This window comes from Bacillus rossius, chromosome 2 (genome assembly GCF_032445375.1).
Source record: "Bacillus rossius redtenbacheri isolate Brsri chromosome 2, Brsri_v3, whole genome shotgun sequence".
NCBI lineage: Eukaryota > Metazoa > Arthropoda > Insecta > Phasmatodea > Bacillidae > Bacillus > Bacillus rossius.
The window spans coordinates 55,532,481-55,558,737 of NC_086331.1; the positions used below are offsets into that span (position 1 = coordinate 55,532,481).

The window sequence follows — 26,257 nt, forward strand, 5'->3', positions numbered from 1 at the left end:
ATGCATCTATAAATGAAACGAAATCTTCCCTTACAACCATGTTCTGACCAAACTGTACATAGCGAAGGACAAGACTCAATTGGGATTTATTTGACCTGTCACTGGTTTCGTCAAATATAATAGCATAACACCCAGATAATCTTATTCTCTTAAGAATTGTGTCTAATATGTCTAGTCCACAGCAGTCGATAAGCTCGTTTTGCACAGTTTTGCTGATATATGTAGCATTAAAATGAGCAGTTTTAATGTGATTTTCATGTAGTTTATTTTCAGCATCCACCCGAAAACGAAGCATTACCTGAAAATTTCCTTCATTATGAGATGGAGCATCGGTAGTAAGTGGACCATCATCCCGATGACCACGGAAAGGAATATTTTGCCTTCCAAGTAGTATAACTGTTTTCACGATCGGTAGTAGTTTTTTCCGATTTTCCTCAGCCTCTTCCAAATGTTGTTCTTTGACAAGACTTACTACCTTGGAGCAAGGATTATGATATGTCTTTAGGAAGTTCTTCCCCATGGTAACTGCAGTCATATGGTATTGATGGCTTGCATGTTGTTCCAAAGTAACCTTTAGCTCCAATCAAATCTTTAAAATTTGTAAGAGGTTCTGTAACTAAAGTTTTGAGGGAAACATTTTTGCAGTACCCACCTTCATTCCTAGTTGTAAACCATGGACAATATTTACCAAACAGACCTTTTTTAACATCTGATAGAACCAGCCATTCTTTGTAGGTTTGCAGATGACTCCGCCTCACAAAATTCCGCACAGGTTTTCCAGAGACAACACGAGTGGAATGTGGAAAGACATAAGATTCTGGTGGTTGCCACGGATTTTCTAGCAGAACGGACTTAGTGTAGTCATCAATATTTCCTCCAACAAAGTGGCCAATGTCACTGGAAACACTTCCAACAGAAGACGAAGAGCTAAGTAATGCTGAATGTAATATGCCATTGTTAACCTCATCTGGATAAGGCTTTTGGATATGATATTGGTCAGAAGAGCTTGAAGATGATGCAACTTTCTCATTATTATTGATAATCGATGTAAAATCATTTTCCAAAACCATATAATTGTGTGTTTTACCACAATTCAAATCAGTGGGCTGCTCAACTGATTCTGAGGCATCCTCAGAATTCACTTCCACGCGTGACTTCTTCTGAGGTGGACCAAAGAAAGAAGATAGCAAGCTTTGTTTTCCTCCTTGTTGAACAGCCTGTTTGAAAAAAAAATCATAAACTAGTACAAAAGAATGTTGCAAATCAACATTTTGAGTTTCTGTGAAACAGTGAAACCAACACAAGAAAGTGTTTAGCAATTTGTTGCACTTTTGCCATGCCTATTTTGAGCTAGCACCTTCACGACAAATTAGCTTGGACATGAGTATAATGTGTAATTTTAAACAGGTGTTAAGTATTTGCAATATATTATTTTACCAACACCTAGTGGATATTACTTCAGCAGCTGACAATAATATCTTTAGTTTGGTGGAACACTCGAGTATACAACATACCCGCAAATTTATGTAGGCTCCTAATTTAATGAACTTGCGCGAGACACAGCATTAAACATGTTTGAGTTAACTATATAAATCCGCACATATTATCATATACATAATTTTGTGACAGTATTAGACTGTGGTAATTTGTGAAGAGTAAGAAAACAGTTATAAAATGTCGCTTGGATATAGTTGTTTTAAGGTCTTTATATAAACTATTATATTTCTAATGCTTTTTAATATTTATAAAATACATAGTCACCTATGACTTTGTAGCACAGTTTAGTTGAATTCTGCTGGCTGCCCTTTTTTATTAATTACTTTATAAATGCACATTTAATAGTTTTATTTTGCATTTGACTAAGAAATTATTTACATGCGGATTTCTTAGCTAGGTTGCAATTTAATAATCGCCAAATGAGACTTTTTAAATAGTTTGTAACTGTGGTTGGTGTATTAAACATACTGGTAAAAATATTATTAACTTCAGATGTTATTTTTTTTTTAAAAAAATTCAATTCCATTCATAACAGTTAGGTTTGCTTCTGCTTATCGTTTTTTTTTATTTTCGAAAGTTAGAGTATTTAAATAAATTATTTTTCATAAATTTTAGAAAGTTTACTGTTTGGGACTGTGGCCAGAGAGCCAGAGTTGTTCGCTGATGAAGTCATGAAGTGAGACACTGGTCACGGTGTAACAAACTATACTTAGTTCCATGTATGCCGCTAGATGCTACCACAGTCTGCTCTATGCGTTGCAATAGCATATCGTCAGTGCAGTATCACGTAATTCCACCACACTTGAAGCTGGTTCATGGGATCTTATTCAAAACTAATTTTCGCAAAATTAATATAAATAGAACTGAAAAATTTACTGCGGGTTTTATTTTTGAGCTGAATACAACTTTAGTAAAATCTTTACGACAATGTATTTCTCTCTACATACGTAACACATGCGTTATTTTTCCTCTCTATAATATTGGTATTTCACAATTTAAAAAAATTCATAGTAATAGAAAGAACATTAAAATATCTTAAATATTTCCGGTAAATTTTTAATTTTAAGTTGAAAAAAGAGTCAAAAACATGTAAAAAAAATGTGTGTTAGATGGTACATTCTGGCCAGTGGCGTGCCCAGGATTTTGCTCTGGGGGGGGGGGGGGGGTCAGGAGAAGGCTAGGGCCTTTCCGGGGGGCCTGGGGGGTATGGAATACCCCCCAGCTAGGCGGGGGGTCCGGGGGTTCTCCCTCGGGAAAATGTTGAAAAATACGTGTTCAATATTGCTGATTTAGGCTATCTAAAAATACTGGCCGTAACTTCATAAAAGTAAATAATTAATTTTTTCATTTTATGAATTATATATTAAAATATTTTTAGCCCTGGGGGGGGGGGGGGGGGGGGTTCTGGTCCCGCTCGTCCCCCCCCCCCCCCCTAGGCACGCCCCTGATTTCTGGCAGGATTATTGTCATTTTAAAACTAATTTTATGGTCCGATCAGATGTACAAAAAGATTCTAATTTATTTAAAAATGCTTCCTTGAGTTGTACTGTATAAAATAATGAGATGCTTGCGCCTGGTATCTCACAAAAACTTGTGTTGACTTCACTGAAAGGCATTTGTGTAGCTACAGTAGGCTAATCTAAGAGACTCTCACCATGCTCGAGTAATACTTGCCACCATACACCTCACAAAAACATGATTTACTGAACACTCTCTATTACATTTTCTATCACGGTCTTTCTGCTAGTTTTCTTTTAAAGCGCGCGAAACAATCTCAGACACTACAGTTGTCAAGCAGAGTTGCCACATCCGAATTAAGAAATCCCTCAAAAAAAAAAAAAGGCACAAATTTCCCATTCAAGATACATGCTATCATTATACAGTTGTTACCAAGCAATGTTCCCAATTTCATTGTAATAAATTCCTCGACAAAAGCATAAAATTGTAATATTTGATACAAAAAATATTTTCAGATCCCTTGACAAATGAATGTACGGTGATAAATAAAAAAACAGCATTCCATTTTTTTTTGCCACTGGCTTTGGGGGGGGGGGGATTTCCCCCATTTTCCCCCTTTGAATCTGCCCTGGCACGGGGTTACTATGATATTTGAGCGGCAACATAACAGGACATGTAAAAAACATGGATATAAAAGTGTAATGCATAGTCCCTTGAGTTATTTCAAGAATCTGTACCGGGTGTTTCATACCTAGAAATTATTCTGATAACTCCCGTTCTTAAGCATTTTCATTCCAAAAAAAAATTGTATACAAAACTACCATTCCTGCCTCAACATATTCTTAATTGTTTCTCGTGGACCGACACCACATCTGCCATAAACGACGCAAACATGTCTATAACGTGAGAAGTTTCCAAGTTGCCCAAAGAGTTGTGACGCGGGTTTTATGTCGTACGGCGGCCAACATGGACGACGGGCGGACCTCTAGTCACGCAGAAAAGAAAATTTCTAGCATGCGGTTATCGTGGTGGTCGCGGTGAAACGACCTACTCGGAGCACGGAAGGAAAAAGAAAAGAAGTTAGTTCCCTGTCGCGTCGCACTGCGTCGCCACGGTGCGAGGGCGCCCCGCGGGAGCGGCGCGCGCATGCGCAGCATTCCAACCAGCAGACGACATTTCTATTCGCGGGCCGGCGAGCGGGTGTTCAGTTACCGGCGGAGCTGCACGAGGCGTGTGTCGTGCGGTTGTTCTCCGACAAGTGTCCGCGTCTGTTCTCTGTCCCTGCACCAGCGAGCCATGGCGCAGCTCATCACCGCGAAGCTCTCCCGCTTCGACGCGGCCCCGTGGGGGTTCCGTCTGCAGGGCGGCAAAGACTTCGGCACGCCACTCCTCATTCAGAAGGTAAACAAAAGCAAAGTGATCGTGGCGCCAACTGTTTTCTTCCCGGGGAGTTGTGAAGCGTCGGCCGCTGAAAACTGCAACTAAGACAACGGCCGAACCTTAACTCACTCTCCGCGCACTGCGCGATCACGGCGGCGACATTTAAATCGCCGCCACGCTCGGTGATTGGTCGCTACAGCGACGCCTGCCAGCGGGATGTAATCAGGCGCCAAATCCATTTAATTTTACGTGTAAAACGAGTAGGTGATGTTTTGGTTTAGGTAAGGATAATTATTGCTAAGTATTCCGACAGTAAATTACGATTGACATTTGATTTACAAAACGCATCCTTGATAAATTTTATCTTTATGATAATATTCAGATTTAATCAAATGATTTCTTCTTTAGCATTTGTAGTTTAGTCTTGACAATCGTAAGTATCCCAGAATTTAAGTAAATGCTAACTGATGGAACACTAATAAATGATAAATATTTAAATAAATGCTACAAAATAACTTCCCTGAAATTAATTATTGTCACGTTATGACAGTTTATACGATCAAATTAATCTTATGTCGCATATTTTACAAAGTTTTAACCAAAAAAAAAAAGAATATTTATGTTTCGATGACCAGGTGCTTCGTTTTAAATTTTTTCAGCCGTCAGTTTTATTTTACTATCCGAGTTTATTGCTGTTTCCTTAATATAAGACGTCTCAACAAAAGTATAAATACTGGAAGTGTAGGTATTGTATTTTTTAATGATTATCTTCCAATTTTCAAAAAATGCAAATAATGTTATTGATTAGCTACGCTTCTGATGAAAACGTGAAATCATACACCCACTTTTTCCGCCCTGCATGTAGATATTTACGGAGCATAGAAATATGACCCGAGGCCGGGCGTTCTAAATATACTGTCTTGGTCACAGCACTTTTTGGGCCTCGTTGCTTATGTAACGACGAGACTGGGCAACACCTGAAAACAGTGGTGAAGCCAGTTTTTTTTTCTGGGGACGTTTTCCACCCTCACCCCTGATAAAACACAACGACGTGAGAAATGAGCTTTGTGATGAACGATGGATTGAATTTGGCGTTCACAACCTAAAATATTCATGCTGAAGGTGTATTTTTTTTTCTAATTTCCCAACGTTCTGATGTAGGTTATTTTCAGAACTATTTATGGTGATTTAAATTTCGCAAAACTTGCCTAGTTAGTATAAGATGTAGGATTCAAATATAAATATTTCATTACCTACAAAATTCCCCATTATTAAGAAATTCGTGTTTTTACAGATGTTTGATATCGAAACACTTAGGTCGATAAATATAAACATTGTTAATTAACATTATATATGTGGATATACGCACCCATTGTTCCCGGCAAAGAAAAAATAATATATCCTGCATTACAATATTGTTGTTCTAGATTGGCACGAATAAAAAAAATCAAGCTAAAATAATTAAACACAGCATATAGAATGTTAAGGAGCTTTATCTGTGTGATAAGCCTACATAAAAACCCTTAAGCTATCAGTGAAAGTGGTTTTAATTTAATCACTTATGATAGTGAAAGTAAAGATTGCGAATAAATTTTTTATGTTTTTAAATATTTTCTGTTGCTGAGTAATATTTTGCACAAATATAAGATTGAAACTTTTTCATATTTGTTAGGTAGGATATCATTCGTAAATAATTAATAAAAAGTTACTTCTTGCGTGGTGGGTGGTAAATGTTCTGTAAATTAATATTTGTAGAATAGCTCTGGCTTTTTTACATTTAAGATGAGCTACACAATCACAATTTTTAAATTCAAAAAGAAGCAATATGTATATAATTTAAATTTCAGTACTAATTTTCAGTGGTCAGTAGTTTCATATTAAAGGTTTAATAATTTTGATTTCAATAATTGAAACACTGAAATATTGTAATCGTGCATTGAAACTACGAAACGAACCACGATTGCAAGAAAAAAGTATTAAATTCTAAAATTTCAAACCTGAATATTTTACACTCAGTATGCAAAATGTTTTTGAAGGGGGGGGGGGAGGAGGAATTTTTACAATTTTTATGTGTTTTTCCTACATTTCTTAATTCACTGCATATTATAAAGTTAGTAACAAAAACAAACGTTAGGAATTGAAATTAAATGCTTGAAATTAAAAACAGTATTTTTTTTTGCATGTATTCTTAAAAATCAAAAGAACTGCCACATATTTTGTTTGATATAAGTGATGTAAATTTCTACTATAGTTTAACTTATCAAAAGCGATAACTTTAATAGTGAATTTTCTTCATTCGCTTCCTGCTTTTTCATTTGAAAACACTTCAAATCTTTTCTCACTTTTTTTTTCTTCATTTCCTCCAGACACATCTTTTCTTGTCACTCCTGGTTTAATTTAAGTGTTATAAGAGAGGTTAATTTCAGCCTACAGTTAACAAACACTGAGAGAAATGAGCAGAGAAATAACAGAACAGACCTGTTCTCTAATAGGTTTACAATTAACTGTTACGAAGCTTCAGAACTGTAAAAACAAAATTCGTTAAATTACATATAAAAAGATATAGAAATTTTAAAATTTTTACCTTACAATTTTTAAAATAAGTATATTTTATGTAATTTTACAGAAACGTTAAAAAAAAAAAAAAACAAATTTATGCCGCAGTTTTCCTTTAAAATGCACGAATATTAACATTTTATTTCAATAACTAAAGTTAGAACTTTCCACATTTGGATATAGCCTTTATGTGAAATTACACATCAAAGTGTACAATAATAAATGTATTTTTTTTATCAGTACACTGTACTTGTATATCCAGACTTACGTCATTGAAAGAGTGCATAATATTTTTCAGAGTAACTTTTCAACTACCAAGGTACTGCAAAAATAGATATTTATATTGAAAAAATTATTTACGCTATCTATTGGTTAGGTATATAAGAATAGTTAAACACGTCGTTATAAAATGGTGTTCACATTACTTCACGAGCTATTACTGTGCATGATGGACGAGAGGTCAAGACGCTCAATACTCCGATAGTTCGCTCAGATTGTGAGAGATTTTCATTTGATTATTAGAAAATGATAAAGAATTAAATCGCTCTAAAGTACACGTTGTTACTTACAGCTTTAAGCTACGAACCAAATTAAATTTTTTGAATGAACAGGCAGTTGTGGTAAATTTACACATGCATGCTAATGTAAATTTTAACACCGCGAAGTAAAAATATACCAGCAGCTATGGCTTATTTGCCAAATTGTTTATTTTTAATTTTACACTTTCGATAATATTTTTTTTGGGCACAATATTAAAACTGTACCAACATAAATATATAGGTGTAAACCACCCTAGCATCGCTGTATACTCTGCTAACCATGCATTTACTGTAAAATCACACAATTTAGTTCTACCTACATAATATTCAAAAGTACTGTTTACTAATAGTTCAGTATGTTGCAGAAACAATTGAATAAGATCAACAACCCAAACAGGCGACTATTTGGACTGTTGCTGCCGAAATTTGGGGTCCACAGAAGAAATTCTCAAATGAAACGTTTTCTTTGAAAAACTAAGAACATAAGTTATCGATTTATTGTATCTTTTAAAAATGATGTTTTGCAAGAAACAAAAACCTTGTTATGAGGTTGTTAAAAATATGTGGGTCAAAATATTTTTATTTGTATAGTCCTTTGAGACCTTTGAGACATAACGAATACGTATTTTTTTATTTTATTTTATTTTATTTTATTTTAGATTAGCTGAGTGATCAAAAATATTTTTTGTCTCTAAATTAGATGGTAATATTTGAAACTGGTAGGCATTATTGTCAAATGGAATGAAAGTGTGCCAAGCAAGCTATGTTTAAGTTGAATTTCATGATGCTCGGAACGTGGCTGATGGTAAATATTCATTTTGTGGAATTTACTATAAAAATAGCTTATAGAAATTCAGAATGTTTAAACATTTAAGCAGGCCACTTATTTTTTTGTTATTTCAATTTTTTTTGTATGAAAAGTTTTTTGCATGCACCATATTTTCTGGCTGTTAAAAGTTACTTTCTTGAATGCTTGCGAACAAATATTTTGGTTTAATTTGCCTTTAACAACAAATACACAGTATATTCCAGAACTCAACGTCAATCTGAGAACAGTTGATAGGCCAAGTAATTGTGGTTCTGAATTTTAAAAAAATAATTAAAAATCTGGTAGTTATGAGTTTTAGGAATTTTTTCAAAAGGTTTAAAATCACCACCCTCACTAAGTTATTGGCTACTGAGAATTTAAATTTTTGTAACGCAATCCTGGATAACCCTGCAATTGAAAACAATTAAAAATTATATCAAACATACCATACCTATTTAGGGGGAAAACATTCTTTGCACAAATAATGTAGGAAAAAATTTTAGTTTGGTAAATCTGGCGGCTCATAATGTAAACAAATTTATTACGTTAGAAGTATGAAAATGTTCCTCCTGCGCTAGGAGTAGGAGTGTGGACTGTGATTGTCAGCCCGCCATCTTGTATTGTGACGTCATGGCGTTCATCTTGGATGATTTTGAACTTGACCTTCAAAATTTGCCAAAATTGGCAAAAAATGACTCGAAATGACTCAAAATTTACCAAACACTCACAAAAAAAAAAGGTATTCCAAGTATCGAAAAATTAGACTTTGATGGTAGGCACAAGGACAACATATTTATTTCGATGGACAGTTATCTTATATAAGGTCGTTTTTCGTAAAGAGAATGATTAATCATCTCCACTAAAATTAATTTAAAAGAGAATTAAATTTTTTTTTAAGCTTTAGTATCTCTTACCACTGGCCGAGAATCAAACCAAGGACGGAAATACATCGAGTAATCATTATTTTAATAAGGATTTGTTGATGAATTTCGGAATTCTTTCCGTATTTCTAGGTCAATAAATCCAATATTAAGATGGCGGCCAATGGGTATCATCAGCTTACTGGAGGCTGGTAGACTAGGACACTAAGATACTTTTATTAAATAAATTTTTTAATATAAAATTATTTTTTGCATCGATCAAGTATCGATACAAAAACAGGAACTGATTGAATCAATCATAATATTGATTACAGATTTTTCAAAATGAATTTTGAAAATTTTCCCGAATTTATACTAAATATCAAAACATTTCCAAGATGGCGCCCAAATTTCAAGAGGGTGAGCGCCACAGTAATAAATGATTTCTGCACTCTAGTAGGTAAAACCTAAACTAATATGGTGGTAGCATCCTCTAGCAGACGAGAACAATATGTTGGTTCCAAGATAATGGCCTCCAACAGACGAAAACAAGATGGCAGACGTGACGTCATATTATCTGGCGATATGGCATTAGTGTTAGGAAGTCAGTCTTTCGGTGGCTTCTGTGGAGTAAGGCTCCTTCGCTTTTTTATTTTTGCCCTCACCAGGTTCAAACCGATGACGCCATTTTCATTAAAATTTTATTTAAATTGGATCCATTAATTTTTTTATAAATTTAAAATTTTTCCTGATTTTTTTAGTTAAATTATTATGGATTTTCAAGATGGTGGTCTTGAAACAATTCAATATGCCGAAATTTAAATTTTTTTAAATTAATATGAAATTATTTTCCCATTAGCATCGGATAGTAATTACGGTTTTTTTAAGATGGCGGCCATGACGAAAATTGCAGCAGTTGCGTAATTATTCTAAATGAAGGCAATGGCATCCTAATTCTCAAGTTCATGACCTAAGCGACTTATGGCAGCTTGTAGATGCACACTTTAAGCAGCTTTGCGGACTTTTCAAGCCACTAGCAATTTTGAGGACTAAAAACGAGAAATTTTCCCTCAAAACGGGAATTTTTTCCTCTTAATAGGGATTTTTTAAATTTTTTTAAATCTTTTTGGCGGAAATGTTTTAACTAAATAGCTGGAAATTTTGGCGAATATTGGTGAGTTTTTGGTAAATGTTGAGTTATTTTGAATCATTTTTGACAAATTTTGAAGTTCAAGGTCAAGGTCATCCAAGATGTGACGTCACAATCCAATATGGTGGACTGACAATCACAATCCCTACTCCTACTCCTAGCGCACGAGTAACATTTACATATATTTTACGTTATTTGCATGAATATGCCTTCTTTTTAAATAACTTACTAAGATAGGATATCATTTTTTTGTAGTATAAATAGACAAAGTTACCCTGTTAAAAATGTTTGCCTTATAAGTCGTGTAAATACTTATTTTTACAAACGTATAGCATGTTTAATATTATTTTGAATTGTGATAAATAGAAGGGTTATTCAGGATTGCGTAACAAAAGTTTGTAGTCACAGAATATAATACTTTGGTGCAGGGTGGGTATTTTAAAATGGGGATTATTGATTCAAACACTTTATTAGTTGGCCTATCAAGTGATTTCCGTCAGGCGTTGAGTTCTAGGACAACCTGTATATAAAAAACTTTCTGCCAACTAAGTCACCTTACATTAAAAGTGCTTAGTCATGCGGTTGAATAATTATTTAGAGTTGCTATTGTTCACTACGCTAATATTTTTTTTAAAACGCGATGCATGTTGCGAGAATTAAAAAAAAACATGAAATGATGTCATTGCTTGTTCGAAGAAACACTAACATGAGATAAGTATTTGTGACTTGTCACGCTCATTTGTCCACTGGCACTGCCACAGTGGTTCGTGCGAAGAGGAAGTAGAAAGAAAGCGATGGCAGGAACTGCTCGCTTTGATGTGAGAGATGGCGTTTTCACAAATTTACACAAATTTACAACTTAAGCTGGACCTACAATGATCCCTCTCATCCATCCGGTACCCGTCCATCCATCTATCACGTGACATTCAAACAATCAAATGGTCCGAAAAATTCTATCATTACGTCCACCAAAACCTTGCCAAGCTTTAACTTTCGATTGACGGACGTATGCAATTATAACATCAAAAATGTCTGAAAGGCATTGTCTTTATTTTAAAATGTTTTTTAGTTTGTTTATTGGTTACGCTGCTCCCATATTAGGTACGTTTTTAACTTGCCTATGAACACGTATTGATTTTGATATTTGAAACAAAAATTGACTGAGACACAAAAGTAATTTATAATAAATGTTAACTTGTAACTATATTAATATAAATGTTTTAGAGTATGTTTAATCATTTATAAGTGCTTAGTGTACATGATCGTCCAATTGGTAAACCTTTACAAGAGAAATTTCCTCAGAAATATAAGCCATTATAGTTATTAGAAGCATCCAAGTAGATAAAATACTATGACGGACTTGCGGATGATTGTGAATCGCTCGGCTAGTTGATGGACGGACGGATGACGGATGGATGGGTGACCGACGGACGTGACGGATCATTGTGAGTTCACCCTTAGCTTTGAATATATATACTGTATAGAAGTCGCGAGTGGATAGGATTTACTCTACGTTTTTCAGAAGCGTATGATGAGCAGCTTGGGAACTTCACCGCTGCAGTGCGCTGCCGTAACGCCCTGTATCGTCTTAGTTGTTATTTACACGTTAGAGCGCAGCAGTGTCGCCCGCTGTCATTCCCCGCACCTCCCACCTATCATTCACTGCAGCTCAAGATCGTTCAATGGGAGGGGGAAGGGGTGTTTGAAGAGTTCGACACTTGTCCGCTAGGGACCACCACAAGTCGATGCCCTAGAGATGGTGGCGATTGCGGCGGTGAATTAACCAACTACCTCAAAACCGTATTAGAAATTTTAACCTGGGCTGGCGACTTCTATACAGTATATATATTCAAAGCCCTTAGGGAAAGAATTTACGCTCAATAGAGATCTACAACGATGCGACTTGCATTGAGAGGGGTGTAAAATTAATTTTAGTTTTTGAAGAGTTAATATGAAACCAGAAATTATTCGAAAAAAAAAATAATTTAGGTAATTTACATACTGCATTAAAAACCTCTCCTACCCGTAGTAATTGTATTTGAAATCTTATACATTAATTTAATGCAGGAAAGTTTGGTTACAGAAAAAAAATTAGAGCACTGCTTGAAAGGAAAAAAAAACCCTTAAATCCTTGACAGTATCAAAATATAAGGTAAACGTAAGTGTATAAAACGTATGGGCAGGATATCAAAAACCTTCGAAGTAATTCACTAAAACTTAGACAATTTTACAATAACCAATCTTGACAGATACGTGACGTTAATTTGTTTTTGCGATTTTCTATGAAACAGCATAAACGCGTTAAAAAGTTTTCTTATAGTCAAATACTACATTGAAAGTATCATACAATCATTTTCCGGTCATGCGATCACTAGCAAGTTGACTGTGGAAGTGTTTCTGATATTTTAAGAACGTGTTATGGTTTAAGTCTTTCAAAAGTCATTAAGTTACAAGTTACAAGCATTTCACCTTCGATTTTATTTACTTAATTTTGGTTTTATGGTTTAATTCATAATGATAGGTTCCAATCAAAACAATCGATTTTAGTTTTGTATCCAAAGGATAGCTCAAAACTAACCTTCCTCCTCCCCCCTCAATTTTTTCTCACTCTTTTCGTATGTGTGTCTGCTTATTGTTGTGTGTCCCTGTCTGTATGTCCCCCCTCCCTTTTCAACTAGGCAAGCACTCAACCGACTTGATTAAAACTAGATTTTAAGAATCTTATGTGGTGTTAAAACATAAAAGTAATATTTTCGATCGAAATATTATTTGACAAATCCGATCACTTCACTCATACCCTTTATTTTACAAAATTTACGATGGTTAGTTTTGAAAAAAAAAATACTGCGGATAAAACATTCACATAACTATACTAAAAAAAGGCTCAATTGATCATCTAAAACATAAACGTAAAATTCAAGTAAACTTTTGAAGTCTTTTACCAACGTTTTACATAAAAAAAACACTGCACTTTTGTTACTTAACGGTTCATAAAATAAAGTATGGTATTTAAAAGTGTTAAAAAATTAGTTTCACAGAAAATTTATTTCTGTTATAGTAAGTTGACATCTATTGGCAATGTTTGAAATGTTTAAGACATGTTTTAAACTATCTGAACTTAGTATCTACATATGCCGTGAAGTAGTCTTTATGAAAGATGAGATAGAAAACGTAATGCGATTAAAAACTTCAAATAATAATTATTGAAGCATGTGATATTGAATGTACAGAAATAAATAATATTTTTAGATTTTAAGTACATTTCTGGATGGAGTTTCGAAGTCGGCTTAAAATTTAGTCGAATAATCACTTTTCACGAAGATGATAAGTAAGTATGCCAAATTAAAATCGAATAAATTTATGTGAACGTGGATTTATATGACAATAAGCACAAAAAAGTGGGTTGTCTGTAAAGTCGGTTTACGGACGATAATTTTACGTGATAACGTCATAAGAAAACATTGATGAAAAATTGCATACTTTTTAAATATTATTTACAGTTTTTGCAAATTTAATTTAAATAATTTGTTTAAATATAATCACGAACAATCAGTTATAGAAATAAACTGAAATCAAATCAATGTAAATAAATTGTTAATTTGAAAAGACGAAATTGGAAAAATAAAACAAAATTTTTAAATTGCTGCTTTTAAAAAGCTCGTCTTAACCTGTTTGATATTATAGAAGATTTTCTCGCACGGTGGTTGGCCGGTTATTGCACGCTCGGCTCAGGCGGGACGTGACAATGAGTCATGCTTTTTCGTTAGTGCAGTCGGCGTTCATCGATTTATAAGACGTTATCACGTCAAAAATGGCCTTAGTGTAATTCTCTCAGCCAAACTGTTTTCCAGACAATTCTTCAAAGTTGGGTAATTTATATTGTAGTTGGCCTGGGAAGCGTTTGATCATATGTTGCAAATCGCATGCGCCAACTTTCATGCACTTATTTGCACTTGGGTAGCGTTTTTAGCTTGCCTCTATTTTTCCAAATGATTTTATTTGCTTTTAACTTATCAAAAATAATTTTAATTTAAAAATGTTGTTTGGTGTTTGAATAAAACGTATTTCTATTATAAGTGAGGAGGCGATTTTTAGCAACATTTACAAAAGAGTAGCGTAGAATTTTATACCAACAAAAAATATAGTGAAGTCTGGTTTAATTTTTGGCTTAAGTGTTATTTCGCAGAATGGAATACATGCATCAAGTTTCAAATAATGAAAAAAAAAAAAAAAAAAAACTGCACTACTCTCTTAGCTCTTCTAATCTTAATTTACAAATATTTTTTGGTCGGTCTGAGTCATGCCGCTGCTTTCGTTCCTGTTCATCTATGAGAACCAGGCAGTTCATTTGTGCTGACTCCCGGTGGCAGTGTGAGCTCACGCTTCTCTCTCGTGCATCGAGGGTCGTGGGTTCGAGTCCAGCAGTCCAGCAGGGTGCATATTGGTGAGCACCGAGTCTTTTCCCAAGTGGTTCACAACAATCCTCCATAATTTTGGAGGCCCCGGTGGTTCAGTACACTGCAAATGATGGGAATCTGGCCCCACATTTATCGGGCAAGTGATGTAAGGACTAAGCCCTGTGAGTGGTGAATCATCGTGTATACAACAAATCAATAGCAATAAATACATTATAATATAATAACCCAGGAATCTTTCCCTACTACGTAATAATTCTCACCTCGTTATTTAATCATTAACACTCTGTGTGGTCTGGCCTGCAGTGGCGGTCACAGCTTCTAATTTTTGGGGAGGGGTGTATGGCCGGATGATTTTTGATTTGATGGTTAGTCCACAGTTAAATGGGGAGTCCAAAATTTTGAAAAATAATAATCTCTCATAGGCTTTTTTTCTAACGTATTTCCGATACATTGAAAATTCACTAAATAATAATAAAATAACACACTCTATAAAGTAGCATTAAAAATGTAAAAAAAAAAAGAGAGAAAAATTACTGCAAAAAAATTCTACCGAATTCAAAGGTCAGTTGTGGAATAGAGTAGATTATGTTTTCACTCCAGTTTAATTTAGTCTAAGAGGTTTACGGAAAGTATTGTGTGGCCCCTCCCATAGGGACCGCCACTGCTAGCCTGGCATCTAACCCCCAGCCAGGTATTCTGCTGAGTGCCTCTCCCCGCACCGCGATGAAAGTCTGCCACGTCAAAGTAGTGCGCACTTTTCCCGGCCGAGTCACGTGACTGTGCTGTGGGCAGGAAGGCGGACTACGACCTTCACGTAGCATTCCACCCTTCCTCGACCCCTCCCACCCTGCCTCCACGATCCTTGAGGAATCCTACTATTCATATAACCCGAGTCAGACGCCCAAATAGCACGCCTTAGCATATTTGGAATTTTTTTTCGTGACTGTAAAAGTATAAGTTAGGTTAGGTAAGGTATGTTACGTAAATAATATTCTCACGAATATTAATTCTTTTGTGACGTGAATAAATCTTATATATCGAGATGCCAGATTAAAAAATAGAGTGTAACGAAATTAGGATGGCTTTTGAAACATAATAAAGTACAAACCAGGCTAAGTATAATGGGATTGCGCACGTATAGGTATGGTAAGCGTTTACGCATGTGCAATTTTAAACAGTGTTTATATATTTACAGGTAACTACGAGTAATGGGAAAGTCTCTCAAACGTTCGATTCCGGGTGATCAATATACTTTTAGAGCAGATCTTGGACACACGCGTTAACCAATTTGAATTATATGAAATTAAATTTGTGCAGAAAATAGTTACATATTTAGATCATGTTTGAAAAATTATATAAATGTTTACATATTACAACTGTGACACAAAAGTTACGAACGAAACACAGTCGTAAAAATTACCATGTCGAGGCATATGGCGCAATTATACAATCGGAATTGCAAGAAACGAAGATTAGAAGAAAGAACGACGATTAAAAAAAAAAAAAGCAACCTCCCGGTGCCGAGCGGACCAAACTCTGTGGGAGTATGACAAAAGCTAAGATGGTGAACATAACCGGCTTAGTACGAGTGCAGGCCTCAACGATAGCACCTCATCAAGCGCGTTCTAGTAAGAGTGCAGGCATCACTGATAGTACCTCATAAACCGCAGTCTAGTACGAATGTGGGCATCGCCGATGGTACCTCATCAACCACGGTCTAGCACTAGTGCAGGCATCACCGTTAGTATTCAGCCGTGGCCTAGTACGATTTACTACCAGTGATATGAGTTACAGTGCCAAGCCCTTGTATAAACATGATTGTATTTGCTTTATTTAAATTTCCCATTTACACGATGTATTCACATTAAAAACGTGCGGCTGTTTCCTTACACAGTCTACCCTAATTTTTTTCTGCGACGATAGGTTTTCGCACGTTTTCGCACTTTTTCGCATGGTAACTGAAATTAAATATTGGTTAGAGTTGGCCAGTTACATACATAACATCGTTGTTAAAGAATCAAAATATTTTTTTAATTTTTTTTTTCCTGGAAGGTAAGTTTCTCGAGTTGACGGTGGACTTCATGTATGTTCGGTGAGTGATCGGGAGTCAATGAAAAGTAGGCTTCCCTTGTCCTTGTGCTGCTCGCGCAGCTAACCTCTACACTTCTGTTCGGTTCGCCGCCGGAAGTCGCCGCCGTCCTGCAACCTGAGACGGAGCGCGAACACAACAATGAAGGAAAACGTAACGTTAGTCCCAACCAACGAAAATATATAAATTCAGCGTAGAACATGCGTCGCCAATGTTACCAGCATTGCCGTTTGATTTGTTGCTAACATCTCAATGTAAAACTGTTTTTGTATAGCAACGGGAAAAAAGTTCCAAGTGTATTTTTTTTTTAAAATTAAGTAAATACAAAATACACAACTATAAAATTATTGGTAACAAATATTTTTTCCTGTGCAATTTTTACATTTTTTTTTGTGCTCAAAGACGCCCACTCATTCCTCCGTGAATTTTTATCGTGAAATCCGGTGATTTAACAATCCGTAAATTTTTTTAGGATAGTTTTTGTTTATATCACTTTAATAATTCACAACCACTGAGTGATATTCAGAGTTTTAGGTTATGATTGTCCCGCAGAGTGGCTCCTCATCTTCGTTCCAAGTGTTACCAAACTGACACTAGGTTGGGGTACGAAGCTTCTTTTTGAAGTTAGACCTTGTGCTACAACCATCCTCGAAATAATACACCAACCAGTGTGATTAATCGTATGCTTTGTATTCGAGCGGTAGTAATTGTTTTTCGATAAATTAAAAAATCGTTATTTTGTATCTGTAAATATTTAATGATATTGAAGCTATCTGATTTTGTTGTATCGGTATTATAACTTTTATTGTGAACATACATAAAACTACTCGAAAATGTGGTCGCACTGTTATGGGCCTAATTCATTTTGTTTTTGTGGCAGATTTTTATAGTCTTCACGCACATGTATATTTAGCTTAGTTTTTGTTGCTTAGTAGGTATCTTGACAATTATAATTTATTTTGTTTCGGAAATCGAAAATGGGCTGGGATAACGTTGGGTGCGTATTATAAACAAAAATCTCTCGGCAACGAAATACTATTGAGAAAAAAAATAGCCTATGTAAAAATGGCCGTAAAAGATTTTTTTTTGAATATGTGTCTATAAAATTTAGTTTGACTAAATGAAAAACCAAAATATTTAACATGAATATATTAGTTGTTTGCATTAGTATGCAGAATACAGGCACTGCTACATATAAAAGTTTTTTATTACCTGGCCTATTATGTAATGATTTTGTTTACCGTGTATACTGATCAAGGGTGGTACGTATACAGAGTTATAGTATCCGCTTACCTTCATTAAAAGAGACTATCCAATAAGGAACTATCGTCAACATGATACTGACGTCTCTGTCTCACTCTGAGATCTCAAAACCGAAGGCCACACCAGTCTCTGGTCAGCGCTGTGACACAAACTGCTGAATCACGACCCCAGAGGCCACGATGACGTGACAATGTCACTCTGGTACAGCACTGACAAGTGCGTGCTGTAGCTAGACTTGTATCAGCGTGTCTAAAACACACGTCGAAACTGTGGCTCGATCCGCAAGACGTGTAGAACAGGCAGGCTAGAGCCGTTACCGTCAAGGGCGTACGCTGTGGAAGTGATTGTGGGGGGGGGGGGGGGGGAGGATAGAATATATATTCGCCAACCCCGAAATGCTAATATATATGTATATATAATTACAATCTACAAATGGAAAGAATTTGAAAGCAAACAGCGGGATAAGTAGTTCCCCCCTTTTTTCCCTTCCAAAATGAAATTCTGCGTACGCTTCTGGTTACCGTGTACAAGAAAGTACACTGTAGGTCGCTGTTATGTGGAATGCCTAGAGCCACGATTATGTCGCGGATGCATTGGGTACTAAAGTAGAATTGAAGCACATATAGATATGAATTACGTTGATGATTAGACTTCAGTGCTTTTGACACGCCCTTGACAACCCTGAGCCAGTTATAAAAAGAAGAATAAGTGGTTACACAATCACGTTTAACCCGTCAAACGATGTCACCTTGTTATCGACCAATGATCATTCTAAAAAGGGTTGATTTTATGCAGACAATTTGAGTCCACCCTGTTGTGAAATGAATCTCCGAAATAATCGTGGCTATAGGAATTGCATACCCAAAAGGTACACAACTAATCATATGCGTCATGTAAAAACCTGGGCATTTCGTATCTTTATTTCTTTACAGACTAAAATGCAAACTGGTGTACATTTAAATTAGCTCTTTAATTAATCGCGGTTATTCTAAACGTTCTGTTGGACTAGAAGCGGAAAATATTTGGCCCTGTCAAATGCGCCAGGACAGAAGGTATGATTAGAGGCCGGAAAAATTCGCGGATTCCTTTCGAGACAGGCTGGAATCCAAACTCGTTTAGCTTAATGCTGCGTCAGTGATTGGACCAAAATTTACCTGAAGCACTCTGAGCCAATGGCAAACGCTCAACAAAAGAAGTATCGAATCATAAGAATTGCAGTAAACAGGTGTCCCGAGTCGGTAGCCAATGACCAGGTGATAGTTGCCCGAGTACATAGAGAATCGTGGAGTCTATCCTAGTGGTCATTGAAACCGCGAATTTTTCCAGTCCCTAGGTATGATGTAACGACAGCCAATCGACAAGAGACAGAGTCCTGACAGTAAAAAAAAAAAACAACTTGCAGTCCACACTGATGTTAGAAAATAACACAAATTTTGCAGGTATGTAACGATATCTTGAGTACCTTGTACACGACCACCAATGTATCATTCCTAGGATCATGTATTTTTCGCGGAAAAAATCTGATTGCTTATTAGTAGAAACAGAAAATTCCGTGGATTCATTTCGGGATAGGCTAGAACTCACTCAGTTATACCTTACCGCTGCCTCTGCTATTGGCTCTCAGCTTATCTGGAGGAATATGGGCCTATGGGAAACGCTCAACCAAAGCTGTATCGAATCACAAGCTACTACGTTGGGACTTTTCACAAGACAGCAGCCAATGAGTGGCTGACATTTTCTCGAGTATACGCAGAACGTTTGAGTCCGGTAGGTCATTGAACCCACAAATATTTCCGGTCCCTGTTATTAGACTGAAGTAAGGTATACCTCCGCTAGCGATTGTTCCCTTGTAATTGGCGACCGTCTGCAAGAGAAGCTACTTCCCTATTTGGTCAGGCCATTCAGAACGCGTTTGCTTTACCTTTACAGTTTTTCGCATGTCGTCTCAAACTATCGATCTGTGTAAACCAAGATCGACACTTACCGCAGCAAAACGTCATAAAATAAGGATTCTTCATGCATTTGATCCTCTTTTTCTTTGTGAATCATGGGAAAATGCGAGCCAAATATCACAGTAGTGGCAATGATGTCTGTTCGATGGCAACGAACCTTTCAGGCCCGAGCCAGATGCTGACATTACTGCTGTTGTTCCAGTTCCTAGTGTACACTTAAGAGCATAAATTCATCGCTTTTGTAGTGTGCAACCTTTACGTTCTGCCACGCAGCAAAAACCTTGCACGTCTTTGTGTGTATTTTAATCTTATCATTTCTTCAAAATTGTGCTCGCGAAATTTTTTATAGCAAAACTTGTTGTGAGACAGATTCTTAGCACATTCTCTCTTCTCATGTGGATGAACATTACTGTTGTTCGAGACGATCTTTCCACAGTGGCGGCTCAAAAGACACTGCTGTAACTTCAGTAGTCTTCTATGATAGGTTCACTATGGTCGAACTAGTTTTTGATGCAAGCGACATAGGTGTTTCCTCAACTGACGGCACTGCATACATTAAAATCTCCTCTAGCATTGTCGGTGGCGATGGTACACTTTCAATTGGGATCACCATGATCGTCGGCATTGCTACCATCTGAAACTCCACTGTCGATTCTACAACTTCCATCGAGGTCTTCGTGCTTGTCGTCGGCGATGCCAACGATATCTGCGTTGTCGCTGGTGATGCCGACAGCATGATCTCTGCCGTCGATGGTACACATTCAATCAAGAATCAAGTTCTGCGTAGTTGTCGGCATCAACGTCGTCAGGATCTGCGCCATCGATGGTACAACTGACACCAAGTTCTGCGTTAAAGATGGTTAAAATAAGAACGAGTTCTCAAGAACCGCTATTTACTGAATGTATGTATCAGACGAGTCAAACTAGACGATACTCATGCCACCGTAGTCAGTAACTGAAATTCGCGCTGCTAGGCCTCCACTTATATACTCGCAGCGACATGTTTAATACTTGAGTAAAAACAAGGACCAATTTTGCTAGCATAATATTAATTTTTTTACTGTTATAGATTATTTTGTACTAATTTAAGATAAATGATATTTACCAATCATATTCGAATGTTGCTCCCGTTGCTCCATTTGAACTAACTGCGTTTAGCTGTAACTGCTCCAACTTATTTGCCTCTAAATGCTCCAGTGGGTCTCTGGCTGCATTTGGCTCCAATCGCTCCAACTTTCTGCAATGGCTACATATGACTGCATTTTTGGCTCCAACTGCTCCAATTACTCCGACTGAATTTTTGTCTCCAACTGCTTCAATTGCTCCAACTGTATTTGGCTCCATCTGTTTTCAATAGCTCCAATGGATCTAAATAACTTCAATATCTTCAACTGGTTCCAATAACTCCAAGTGATTGGTTTTAACAGGTGCATGAAGGTTTTACACGTTATTATTGTATGTAGCCCGCACTTCTTGATTTACCAAGTATAGTCCATGTTTATTTGGCGATGGATATATTTTCGGCATTTTGCGAAGAATGAAGAAATCTTAACCTGTTGACCAATATGTTAGCATTTTTCCATGGCATGTAATCAATCTCTTCTGCTGCTGATATCTTCCATTCATATTTGTTATTAATATTCTTAAAATCTCTAAAATCTTCTGTATTAACGCCAGCCCCATAGTCATTATAATAGATCATCGTCCCAGTGAACAACACAAACATTATTATCATTATTTATTTTAACTCATAATATCCAACATTTTCGTCTCAGAGTATATTCGCAGTCTTTGATATTTTCAGCTTCAGGTGCTTCTATAACGTTCTCAATTTCACGGAGCTGATTAGAATTTTGTGTGAAATTTTTTCATTTCCCATGGAGGTGCTACTTTCTTCGTAAACTTTAAATTCCAAATCATTAGCGAGATGTGGGATAATGTTGTTAGAATCAGCATTTTTACATTCTTCGAGATCATAATAGTCTGCTAAAAATTTTGTCTTCATTCCACTTCCTTGGAGTTGTAGACTCGTCCTTGCTATCGTTAGTCAGCTTGGTTTTACAGATATTTCTACGTTTATTAAAGATATATCTTCGACCAAAGGATTTCTGGCTCTGGGCGCAAATAATTTTTTTTTTCTGTTAGGAACCAAAATACACTCGGTCCCTTCATGATGCTTAGCAATTTTTCTCAAGGTAAACTTCTTGCTGAATTAATTACAACGGTGACATTTCGAAAACATTGCAGACATCGATCCGGAATCCATAATAGCCTCTAAAAATTTGTCAGATGCTTACTAAAAGTTTATATTAAATTCAATTACTTAAAAATAGCAATTTAAATTATCCATCAGCTAGAGTTAATTTTCTATACAAAAACAATACATGTTCTAAGTAGTTCCGTTTCTTGCCAACAGATGTCGCCACGTGTAGTATTGAAGTAAATCATAATTTTTTACTTGGGATATGAATGCTCTGTCCTGATCTCAAGAGAAGGAGAGCTTCGCTAGATCTCAAGTTTAAGGGAAATCGTCTTGTATGATAGTGTTTCTCGACAGTTTTAAGACATAGAAATCGACTGAGTAGTGAATCTTTTTGGTTGATTTCCACCTGGTTGAAATATTTTAAGTTGTAATTTGGTAACAGGAATTCAACAAATAAACGAAACTCTAACTGAAACCCAAGACTGTGCTTCGTGCATTACAGGTAAATTATAATGGATTACACTTGAAGAAATCCGCATTTCGTGAAATGTTGAAGTACTGTGATTATATAAATACATTTTGTATGTGCAAAGATATTTGTACTTTTCTTGGCAATATCGAGCATAACATTTTCAATCTGCTTACTGACTAGTGACAAAGCACGATCTTTAAATTATAACTTGTGGTTGGACTGTGTACATGAAAAACCATATTCGTTCAAGGACCAAGTGAAGAAGTACGCATTCAAGACAGTGAATATTCCCATTTATAATTTCGAGGATGTGAAGCCGTCTGTTAAACACAGCATTGAGAAACTCTGTCGGGAAGAAAAAGACTATGTAGGGAATAAATTTGGCTGGCCTCTGTCTTCTGTAAACCAATTGAAGCTGATAATTAGTCAGTTCAAGCCAATGCAATATTCAATAAATGTGTATTAAATTGATAAGGTGCATGTTTTCATACAGTAGGGTAAAATTTATGTAATAAATAATGTTTGTAAACGTTGTGTTTTGTATCTTGCTCCAAAAAAATGTGGAACATTAAATTGAAGTGAGTTATTTTAAATATATATTTGAGCAAAAATAATTTTTTTTACACCTAGCAAGTATCAACCAAGGCCAGGAATAGATTGAATCAATCACTATATTAATAAATTATTTTTAATGATTTTTTTATTTTTTTCTGAATTTCTAGGTTAATAATTAAATATTTTCAATTTGGCAGCAAGATGGCTGACAAGATAGCGGATGCTACTACAGTCTGGTGATTGACACTAATGCACTCTAGTGGGAAAAATTAATCCATGATGGTAGAAGCTCACTATAGCAGACGGAAAAAAGATGTCAGATCCAATGTGGCCACCATGATCTCATACTGGTTGGCCTAATAAGTATTCCTTGACATAGGGGGTGAGGTGGGTGGTTAATTTGCTAGTAGCCTCCTTGGAGGATGGACCTGTCGCCATTTTTATGCTCTCGTCGGTTTCGAACCCAGGTCTCCAAGCTCCATGACCTGAAGTACGTTATTTATTTAAATTTTTTTTAAATTGTATTTAAAGATTTTTTATGCATTTTAATTTTTTACTATTTTTATAATAATCACAGGTTTTTAATATGGCGGACATGATGTTTTCATCCAAGATGGCTGAATTAAAAATGGTGGAAAGTTCTAGAATCGAAGATGTTTGAAGTTATATCATAATCCCAAAGTAGTGGAATCCAAGATGGTGTATGTGAAGTCATCCAAGCATCAATTTGCAGTTCAAAGGTCCTCTCCAAAGGCTTACTGGAGGCTTGTAGATGTGGAATTTAAGCCCTTTATGGGTACTTGTCAAGCCTTCAACAATGTTGGGGAAATAAAATGGAAAAGTTTCCCTCAAAAACGAGAATTTTTTCCTCACCAAAAGATTTTAAAATTTTTTTTCAATTGTTTGGTTGAAACCTTTTCCCATATAAACTGCAATTTTGAATCGTTTTGGCGGATTTTTGGTTCAATTTTGTTGGCAAATTTTGAAGGTCAAGGTCAAAGGTCAAGTTCATCCAAGATGGCCACCATGACATCGTAATTCGAGATGGCGGACTGGCATTCCCAATCTTATTCCTTGCTCCTGTAGCAGGACCTCCCATCTTTATATATATATTTCTTGTGTGCGTGTGTATGTCACTGAACTCCTCCTAGACGGCTGGACCGATTTTGATGAAATTTTGTGTGTGAGTTCACGGGGATTCGAGGATGGTTTAGATTCACAATTGGATATTTTATCTCGATTCTGAGTTAAGAAAAACTAAAAAAACACGCTTTAAAAGCAAAAAAACTAAGCATTGTTGATAATTAGCCTCCATGGCAACGGGCTTTTGCATTGTTGTTGCCTTCTGCGTAAACATAGGTTTTTGGTAACGGCAGTGGCGTGCCCAAGAGGAGGGGTATGTATAATGAGAAGATACAAAATGTCCAGCGTAGAAATACTTACCGCCATATGTTCATTTGGGCAGGACAATGTCTGTCGGGTCCGCTAGAAAGATATATAGAGATAGAGATATAAATAGAAAGATAGAGAGTTATAGAGATATACATAGAGAATTAGAGAGAAAGAGAGATGCTTAGTATACGTTTAAAAAATTACAAAAAAAAATTGATTGAGGCATTGCAACGCATGCCGGGCATTATCTAGTTATGTATGTATATATATATATATATATATATATATACACACACACTAGTATTGAACAAACGAGACTTTCAGAAAATATTACTCGTACGTGATAAAGACTATACCTATAGCCTGAACTCACTACGTAAATGAGAGCGCGTGCGCTAGCAAAAAAGGCATTGAATCTACGAAGGAAATGGTCATCGTGTGAGGCTAGCTTTAATAACAGATAACATTATCCCGTAAATTATTTACGTACATAATTTTACTGCTATTTCGCGGGCGATTTTCACTATATTCTTAACTCAACTGTCCGCTTCACACATTAACCATTTTAGTATAAGCTGGAAAAATATGCGAATTCATTTCGCAGCAGGAAAAAAATTCAAACCATTAAACCGTTTTGCTGCTTCTTAGACTCGCTCACAGACTATCTGGAGGACGGTAAATCAGTAGGAAACAACCAGTCAAAGAAGTAACAACTCCACGGCAGTCAAGTTGATAGGTCTCGAAAGTCGGGAGCCAAAGAGCATGTGAAGTAGTCTGTAAATGTTCCTCCAAGCGCCGGCTTAAGGCTGTGATGCCCGTTTGACTAGACGGAATGCCTATCATTAACAGCACAGAGACCGATGGTGACGTCGATGTCGATGGTGTTAAGAGTTGCACCTATTATTCCAGCATTGCAAGAGTTCTAGGTGCATTGCAATGCATTGCAATTAACAATTTTTTTTCATGAATTTTGGGATTTGTTCCGAATTTCAAGATGGTGGCCAAGATAGCAGGCGCTTAGCAATAAATGAATACTGCACTCTAATTGATAAAAAATTAAACTAATATGGTGACAGCACCATCTATGAGACGAAAAAAATATGTCGGCAGTGGCCTCCAGCAGATGTAAACAAAATGGCCACTATGCCATCATACTGACTGAAGTAATATCTTCTTGGCATTAGTGGTGGGAGGTCAGTCGGCCGGTGGCTTACACGGAGGGAGGATTCATCGGCATTTTTATTTCCCCTCGCCTGGTTTGAACCGAGGACTCCATGGCACAAGTATATTTTTTATTAAAAATTAATCCAATGAATTTATTTATTAATTTTATAATTTTTCCCAGTTTTCTAAGTTACAAATACGGACTTTAAATAAGGAGACAGTTTTCCAAATGGCAAAAATTCTTTTTATTAAAATTTTATAATAATTTTTTTTATAAATTAAAACATTTTCCTGATTTTCGGTTGAAAATCATGGAATTTATAGATGGTGGCCGTAACGAAAATTGCAACACTAGGGAGCAGGGTGTTAAGGGCGTTGACTGGTTGCCAAGAACTTCAGTAAAATATGAAAAATTGCCTATCTAAATGCACGGATGTATGACAAGTAGCATCTTCTGAATTTTCAGGCGAATTTGGCCGTATAATCTACCTGTGTCCCTCC

General features: G+C 36.1%; 1 protein-coding gene across 2 annotated transcripts in view; it reads left to right on the plus strand.

The window, feature by feature from the left end:
* The first annotated feature begins 4,062 nt into the window (after positions 1 to 4,062).
* The window catches only part of LOC134529299 (PDZ and LIM domain protein Zasp), a 243,982-nt gene continuing 221,787 nt past the window's right edge, over positions 4,063 to 26,257 (plus strand). Inside the window, exon 1 of one of the 2 annotated variants that reach the window (XM_063363207.1) lies at positions 4,063 to 4,356. In XM_063363207.1, the coding sequence (XP_063219277.1) occupies positions 4,102 to 4,356 (255 nt within the window). In that variant the 5' untranslated portion in view covers positions 4,063 to 4,101. The remainder of the gene's footprint in view (positions 4,357 to 26,257) is intronic. The other variant, XM_063363209.1, reaches the window with a different exon arrangement.